Source organism: Lepeophtheirus salmonis, chromosome 6 (assembly GCF_016086655.4).
Source record: "Lepeophtheirus salmonis chromosome 6, UVic_Lsal_1.4, whole genome shotgun sequence".
Lineage (NCBI taxonomy): Eukaryota > Metazoa > Arthropoda > Copepoda > Siphonostomatoida > Caligidae > Lepeophtheirus > Lepeophtheirus salmonis.
Window position 1 is genome coordinate 43004720 of NC_052136.2, and position 9236 is coordinate 43013955.

General features: G+C 30.8%; 1 protein-coding gene across 2 annotated transcripts; it reads left to right on the forward strand.

The window, feature by feature from the left end:
* The first annotated feature begins 1538 nt into the window (after positions 1-1538).
* LOC121120412 (actin-binding protein WASF2) lies at positions 1539-8582 on the forward strand. Of its 2 annotated transcripts, XM_040715275.2 has the most exons (6): positions 1539-1811; positions 2942-3027; positions 3710-4084; positions 4497-4877; positions 4955-5044; positions 7799-8582. In XM_040715275.2, the coding sequence occupies exons 1-6, from the start codon at positions 1643-1645 to the stop codon at positions 7943-7945; spliced, it is 1248 nt and encodes a 415-aa protein (XP_040571209.1). In that variant the 5' UTR covers positions 1539-1642; the 3' UTR covers positions 7946-8582. The 2 variants fall into 2 exon arrangements, with proteins under 2 accessions (XP_040571209.1, XP_040571210.1); XM_040715276.2 differs by lacking the exon at positions 2942-3027 and having other exon boundaries at positions 1562-1811.
* Positions 8583-9236: the final 654 nt, after the last annotated feature.

Here is a 9236-nt window from a genome sequence, read left to right on the forward strand (position 1 = left end):
CTCACCAAACTTACTCTTCAATAAATCGATTGTAACATTTGCTGTGTGTTAAGTGAAACCACATATCGTCCAAGTCCATGTCTTCCAATAAAAAAAAATCGGTTATCCTGGCGCGGTAACGATTTCCATTCACAGCAACGTGGCGATTGTCATCGTTGACGAAAAAGTACGGCCCAATGACACCGCCAGCATGCAATCCACACCAAACAGTAATTTTTTGGGGATGTAATTGTGCCTCATGAATCACGTGTGGTTTTTTTCCCCGGCCCAATAGCGCATATTTTGTTTGTTAACAAAGCCATTGAGCCATAAATGTCCCTCATCGCTGAAGATGATTTTACGTTGAAAATCAGGATCATTTTCGAATTTTCCTTCAGCTCATTTTACAAATTCCCGACGTTGGAAGTGGTCACGCAGCTTCAGTTCTTGTGTCAACTTGATCTCATACGGGTGTAGGCCAAAATCTTTTCGCAAAATTCGCCACAACGGTGTCACAGAGATGCCCAACGATTGAGAACGGCGCGTAAGAGACAAAAATTTCTTTGTCTCACTGGCACAGGAACATTATGAGCGTGTATGTGGACTCAAATTTTTTCACCAAACGTTGAATTGTTGATTTTGCAGGTCGATTACGTTTACCATAAATTGGCATTAACGCTCTTAAAGTTTGGATTAAAGACTTACCTCTTTTTTAATAAGTTTTAATAATGTGCAAGCGTTGCTCGAGTGTGTACTGCTCCATAATGAAACTACAACTATTTCTGAGCACAGCTGTCAAAGAAACAATAACAAATATGACGTCGTTTTCGAAACCTATTAATGTAAAATGTGAGCGTCTGTTTTGAAAAACCCTTAGAAAAGGAAAAATGGTTGTAGCGTGTGCTCTTTCTTCTTTTTTGATCATTAATTAATAGGTCGTTGTGGCGTTAAGTTCCCCCTCTCAAGTATGTATTGTCGCCTATCTTTTGTTTAAATTGATTTAAAAATGCGCAATAAACTTGGTATATATGAATTTAAATATAATTATAATATTTTCCCTCCACTAATGCTATTTTAAATATAAAAGGTAGTTGTCTCCTTCCTCCGTAAAAAAAATCATTTAACATGCAGCTACTATAAAAAAGGGTTTAATTCAGTAGTACCATATGTCTCGCTCCCTCATTATTTTCGCCCTCTTACAAGATTCTTATCTCTAGAATGACGTATTGCTATCGACAAGTATTGAATAAATTAAAGTGGGAAAAAAAGATAATATTCCTGATGTTAGAGTTCGTGCATTATGTGTATTACATTTGAGCATTGGGGTATGGCAAAAAATGCCAAATACTTTCTTTGTATATGTCCCTTTAGGTATTTTAAAATTTGAGCCACAATTATTCCGGTAATTAAGCTTATTATGAATTATTTTTATTTATATCTGACATAATAATAGTAGAGTATGGTACTTTGAAATATTATATAATATAATTTTTTCAAAGTCTAGCTTGTTAGATAAACTTTTATTCTGCTGACACACTCCTTTACATATTTATTGATAATACATGTATACTTCCTCTAAGAAATACTTACAATTGGAGTAGCAATGTAACAGAGCTGAAGGAAATACCTTATTCAAGAAGTGTTAAAAGTTTAGCAAGGAATAATGCCACTTTATATACATCAAGTAAAACCCACTCAACTCGGTCGCTTAGGTCCAGAAAGTAAGGATGCAAATCTCCATGTGGACTCCTTGGAGGAAATGAACAACAGGACCATGGTGAATGTGATTCGACAATTGAGCAATTTAACTGAGATTGCTCATGAAATATTTTGTGAGTATTTTGGACTGTAAAATGAAATTATCAAAACAGAGGAAGTTTTTACATATTGGGGAAGGGATCTATATAGATATAGTTGTGAAGAATATGACGCACTAGTATGTAAAAATAAAATAAACTGAAAATTCAACCTGGTAACCCTGACAATTTGAAGAATATTTGAGAGGAGAACAGCTTAGCTCTCGCACCGTTTTATTAGGTAAGCTATGATAAGCTATTAGTCGGAACACAAATAAGGGGCGTCCGCATGGGGTGTGCTGGAGGGGGAATAAAGCTCCAAATTAAGGAATTTTTGCTTTTTAATAGAAAATTTGAAATTTGTTTTCAAAAAATTTAATATTTGAAATTTAAAAAAAACAAATTTAATATATGGAATTTAAAAAAAAAAATATTTGTAAGTTTTTTAAAAAATTTAATTAATTTTTCAAATCTAGTTTTCTGTGAATAGCTATCAATTTTTGATAATTTTCTAGGAAAAAAATTCTGCTGCTCGTCTCCAAAATATTCTTTAAATATTTAGGGTTACAATGATGATTTTCCGTTTCTTTTTTTTACATGCCAGAAATGCAGAAGTCCACCTTTTATGAGCTCACACACTCCATACTTAGGTGTTTCATTAAGCCTTAAAAAAGGGTAATAACATCTTTAGAAAATTAAAATCTTGTTTAGCTTACAAATAAAAAAAGTATCACACCCGCTGTTGGTCATATTTATTATTTTTCATTGAATTATTTAGAATAACTAAAATCCTGTCCATTCAGGTAATTTATATTTGACAAATTGCATTTCTTAATTATAAGTCAATGAAAAATTCGTATAAAATCTATGAAAGTGAATATTTTTTTCCCCCGCTATGTGTTGTTTATCAATATTGCAATGATATCTTATTTGTAATTATTTGTTTTTAAGTTTTTCGAAATCCTGCATGGAAATTGTCAGAACTAATTTTTGAGGGTTACAAGTAGAAATTACATTTAAATATGATTATTTTGCTACATATTTTGATTAACTGAAATAAAGAAATAACCTTTGTTTATCTTAAAAGTAAAATGAAAAGAAAAAATCATTTTGTTAATATTTTGGGCTATCAGATCGATATTAAATTATGATTATATCTTCTATAGTATCTTTGGAGAGTATGAGCGATGCTATTCAGAAAAGAACAGATGATGTAGGAGAGAGACTGGAAAAGCTAACCCTATCTTTGGAGGTAATTTGTAAAGTGATTTACATTATAAGTTCACTAAGATGAGTTGAAATTTTTTTGTCACAAAAGCATGCCCATTGACAATTATTTTTATTAAAAAACCATCAAATAACTGCAAAATAGGCATTCTTTTAAAATCATTAAGAACTATGATACAAGGTTTCCTAACACTTTAAAACCAATCAGGAAAACAATTTTTATAGTTTTCACATCCAAAAATATTGGGCAAAAGTATCAAAACATAAAAGTATTTAAAAATATGATTTTTTTGGCCAGGTCTAGTATAACATGAAAAAAATAGTGTTGGATGCATTGCACAATTTTTAAGTCCGAGACTCTGATAATTTCGACATAACATATGTAATGGCCTTATCCCTATCACCATTAACTCTTCTTTCAAGATTAAAGGATCGTTTTTATGTAGTTTTTAATTGTCCTTTTGAGTAATGACACTAGATATTAGAATAATCCCGATTATTCCAATATTTTGATTTGTTTTGATTATGCAAATTCAAGTCAAGTTGAATTTTCGCAAAAAAATTAGATTAATCTCCTCTAATATTAAGAATTTTTGTTTGCCCGTACTTAACTGGAGTTCTTTTCGTGTTTGAGTGCTAATTGAATCCAAGACTACTAGAACAAATCAATCAAAAAAGATTATATATTATTATATCACTGTGATTAGACAATGAAGAATAGTAAAACGAAGCGTATTAGTGGATTTACGGAAATGGTTTTGAATGATGATTCATGGTCGTCAAATTATGATACTTCATCTGGATTTTTTACTCCCGAGTCTCGACCCAAAGCAGTGTCTTTCCTCTACGAATCGAATTGTGATCCCATTCCTAATTTTGAGATATTGCAACCTTATACCAATAATGTTGACTCCATTGCAATTTCCAAGAAATACACCAATCCAGATTTCTTTTTCTACATTTGGAGGGAAGCAATGCTTACGGAGGCTGCTAAAGCCATGATGTATGCCAAGAATTCAATAAGGAAGAATCGAAAAAATGTGGACCGAAATTATGTTCCTCATAAAATTATTCTCAAAAGGGTATAATTTATTAATAAAAGATCGTTATGTGTCGTAGATTGGGCAGGGTTAAGATATTTTACACTATCTTTTTGATGTTCCTTTTCTTGGTTAGATGGAGTTGCACTGATTAAATATTAGTAAATATTATAGTATTACATTAATATCAGACCCAGGAATCTTCGTTGAAGTCCATATGCATAATGCAGGTGCATTTCCTTCTCTAGGATCGACGGAGACGCAATTTTACATTCATAGAGTTCGAAAGAATAATTTTTCCAAAGCGCGTTGTCCATTGGATTATGTCGTTCCATTCAAGACAATACTAATTCAAATTACATCAACGGTCACTACTTTGTTTTAAATTTCCGCTACTTAACCCTTCCCAGAAATCTACTATTATAGGAAAGATTTATATTTAGTGTACTTTTAGGATATGATCCGCCAACGAGAGGAAAAAGCCGGTAATGTTGCTCTACTTCAAATTCCAAAAGAAAACTTTAGACAGAGCAATGAGGACCTCAAAGTAGAGTCCGCTGCTCCTACTCCCCCACCTCCGCTATTGACCCCAGATATCCCTGTAGATGATGACTTATATTATCAGTTTCCTGATACACCAATTAAAGAGGAACCCGAATCACCTACTCCTCCAGTATCCGAAGACTCCTTCCCACTTCCACCCCCTCCTTTCATTCCTGATGATAGCCTTACCCCACCACCTCCTCCCCCACCGCCACCTGTGCTTAGTCTGCTATCAGCTCAACCCTTACCCTCACTCAAAGTTACAACTCATATAGATCAACTTCAATCCGTGGTAATTGAATTAATTATTTTTTTAAAACATAATTTACAAATATTTTATTTAATTAAATCTATGGTTTAACAAAATAGAATTTGAAGCCTGTGCCACCTCAACAAAAGAATACTTCATCTCATCAAAACTTGCTTGAACAAATTCAAGCTGGGAAGACATTACGAAAGGTATTCATTTTACTGTTTTCTCTTTTAATAAGATTCAACCCTATTTCAATTCGCTGGAATATTTATCAACATAAGAAGATAATGACCAAGGGAGTCCGTAGGATAATATACATTTTTGCTTGGTTTTTGGATTTAAAAAAAAATCACGAAAATTAAATTTTCTTGTAAAAATCAAAAATTCCAAAATCATGGGAGGTCTACAGCCCCTCTAGCCCATATCCTGCGGACGCCCCTGATGAAGTACCCGTGTAACATCTTAAGAGTATCATATTTTTAATCCAACTTATATGTGAACTCTTAATTTATCATTTAATTCATGAAGCCAATTCGTTTGGGATGGAACTTAATTAATTCCTTAGTTGTCAACAAATTTGATAATTAATTACCATATTGTTTAAAAATTTGTTCATATGTGCTATAAACAAAGTAGAAAAAGGAAGACCACTTAATCAATATTAATCGAAAATATAATCGCCTACTCAACAATGGAGGGTTCCATAAGTTACTTTATAACTAACTACATGACCTCCATGAATTAAATCTTTTAAATAAATTATTACTCGGTAAACTCCACATTGTAAGAAAGTAATCTTGCACCCAAATTTCAGAGAGCTCTTTTGACACCGAGGTAAGTTCAGTGTGAGGAAAGTTAACCTAAGACCATGTAGTTATTTGGAATATATCAATTATGATTAGGATTGTGTTGATCCTAATTTAGAACTGAAGACTACAGTCCCTTCTAGTTCAGTTTGATCCGCTCCTGTTCAGTCCTCCATACCAGGCTCAAAAACTAACTTTTTTTCTTTTTCATAAACAAATTTAATCGTCCTATATTTTACTTATTATCCTAGTAAAAAAGTTTCTAATTTAGATAAGAACTTAAATTGCTTAGGCTTAACGAAACACATTACTTGACCCTTATATTTTTTTTTTTTTGACGAAATTGAATATATATATATATATTATATATATTCATAATTTAATTTATCACTCCATGTAACGATTATCTCAAATTATCTAGATTTTTATTTTATATTTATTTTGGATTAGTCATATTGTTTGCGAATGTCGTTCTTATCAAGTAAATCCAACATATTAGTAAAATGGCATTTGGTAATTTTCTTAATGTATTCCTAGTCTAGTCTATTTGCCCATGATAAGAAATGTAAAAGATGAATCTATATCTTATTTTGAGGGGGAAGGGAGGGATGGGGTTATCTTGGTCTTTTTTAATTTTTGAAAAAAATAAAAACTTTGGGCCGCTGCATAATATGATTGAATAAATAAAAAAATTTCTTTGTTTTCTCATAATGAAATTTCTTTCACCCTTCTCCCGACGCCTCTGAATAATGATATATAAACATGCTTTTTCTTGGGGATTAACTTCCCTTGCGATGAACTTGCTTCGGAATAAATTTTGCTCGGGATAAACTTGTTTCGATATGAACTCATAGTTGGATGAACTTTCCATGGGAAAAAAGAGTACGTTAAAACTTTTATGTAACTTAAAAAAATGTATACATCATGAGAACAAGTAACGTCAAGAGTAAAATCTTGTGAAGAGAAAAGTTTCCATGTAGATAGCAAATCTCTTTCAGCCAATATGCACGTTTCGCTACTATAGTTTTGACAATTAATATGAGTAAGGGGGATTTTTAAATAATTATTGATCGATCATATGCAGCCTACAAATTTAAATATTTATCTGCCAATTATTTAAAGATATTATGATTTAATAAGAATAAAATATATTTGTAAGAAGTATGAATTTATTTTATTGACTGATGCTTATAGTATTATTTATAACGACGACCTACTAAGGGAAAGTAAAGTTTTTTATTCATTTTAATGTTGGGGAGACTAAACTCCCTAAAGAGGGATAAAATTTGAATGCACGTAACGGAGATTTAATAAAGTAAGTCATGGTGTAAAAAGTCACAGACTTAACAAAGAAAACGCAGTTTTCTTTCCGTTTAAAAATGGCTTCTTTTAAATTATCATTTTTTTAATTCCTTGTATGAAGGGAATTTCCATAACACTTTCCAAGCCATTATACTGAACAATATTTTTTTAATCTTTATTGATACATACATAATACTATAATATGAAATTGCTGAAAGGAATTGCTATATATTAACATTAATAAAAATTTTAGCTTAAAATTAGACTTCCTAACCTAGATTTATACTTAAAAACAATTAAACATTCCAACAATCAAATAACTAATTAAACCAATCACACATTAAACCCCTCAAAACATAATAATTAATCCATTGATATCCCTTGATACAAGCGTTTATCCCTTATAACAATTGTTTTGAAACTAGTCATTTACCTAGTTGAATCTGACAATTTATATTTGACAATGTCGATAGCATGATCCCAGGAATCACCACACGCCCAAGTTACTTTCAAAGAAAAAACATAATAGCTATTTGTAGAGGACAAAACTATTGTTCTTAAGTTTTCTCTGAGAATTGTTTCTACGGATTCCAATTTAAGAGCTTATGTGCTCAAAAGAGCAAAATGTATTTGCATATTTTCAGATCTTTTTTTTGTTTCGTCACACTTAGCACAATAACTCACAAACTAAAGGACAGATTGTCATAAAATTTTGACAGCTGTCTTTTGAAGGTTAGTACACACTCATAATTAGGGGAATGAAAATAAAATAGCGCCGTCTATGGTGAACTCTGGGACTTTTCAGCCCATTTATTATACTACTTATAAACATTTACCTAATGTATTTTTCAGACCAACTTTGACTCGGAAGAGAAAGATATCAAGCCAAAGAGTTTTATCAATGTGGAGGATATTCTAGCACATGTTTTAGAACAGAGAAGAGATGCAGTCATGGATGATGAGGAAAGTTCTTCAGATGAAGAATATTTCCAGTTTTAAATATATAATTACAACTAGTATATCTAAGATAATGAGAGACAAGGTATATGGAAGACACAGTTTTTGATTAAAAAAAAGGCGAAGGGAAAAACTTTGCAATTTTGTGACTTACAAATATAAGAAAAGGACTATATCATGTATCACTCATTAACGGATATTCAACGCAAGGAGGAAGATGGAATCAATGTGTGTTGCTAAACGTCAAATCTCCCTGACGTGGTAGAAAAATGATGTTGTGAATATTGTTTAATTAAGATTATTCCATTAAGAATATTGTAACATATTTGGTGACAGCGATACTATCAATAGGGATGTGAAAATTATGTTAATCCCGTTGAGAGTAAATAAAAAAGAGTTTGGACATATTTGATAGACGATATACTTACTAATGGAGATCCCTATAATGCTCCTTGCTCGTTAATAAGTTGAATTTTTATTATAGAGATAAATAATTAATAAGTTGTTTAACTTATTGCAGGTTACCCAGAAATATATTCTTAAATGTAAACTCACGAGTATTTCCACAGTTTTCACATCCCTAACCATAAATTATAGTATTCCATGCTTCCTCCTAATTTTCTTTTCAATCTTCAAAATTGTAACAAATCATAGTCATTAAGAGCATTCATACATCCTTCCTACAACATTTTCTTATGCCACCGCAATTTACAAAATATGCCCATCCCTATTGATGACCTATGATATATCTTGTCTCTAAATATCTGGGATATATTCACATATATGCATCAGGGGCGTCCGCTATAAATTTTTTATCTATATTATTATTATTTATATATTTATATTTATTTTATTTCAAATATTACATTTTTTTAAATGAAGTTTTAAATATTCACAGGGCTCTGAATTAAATTTCAAAAATCGACAACTTTTTACAAAAAAATTCAAAAAATAACTTTTAAATTTAGAAACTTTTGACAAAAGTTTCAAATATTAAATTTTTGGGAAAAAATATCAAAAATAAATTTTTTTGAAATAAATTTCAAAAATTAACTGAAGGACATTTTGAGCTTTATATATTATATACAAGTGTTTTTCGTACTTATAATTAAAACATTATTTCAACAGCTAAACTAATTGTTGTTATTGTATCCATAAAATTATTCCGTGTAGGATAATTTGCCATGAACATTTTAGTTAATATTGAACCATATTTTTCGAAAAAAACTCCCAATTATACCCATTTTGAGAAAGTTAAATGTTTTAAAAAATTATTGAACTTTTTTCAAAATTAAAATTAATTTTTTTGAAAATTTCAAAAAATAATTTTTCT

Coding starts and splice junctions, on each gene's coding strand:
- LOC121120412 (XM_040715275.2), top strand. CDS start 1,643: ATGCCACTTTATATACATCAAGTAAAACCCACTCAACTCGGTCGCTTA. Junction 1,812..2,941: donor GATTGCTCATGAAATATTTT/GTGAGTATTTTG, acceptor TATCTTCTATAG/TATCTTTGGAGAGTATGAGC. Junction 5,045..7,798: donor CTGGGAAGACATTACGAAAG/GTATTCATTTTA, acceptor TGTATTTTTCAG/ACCAACTTTGACTCGGAAGA.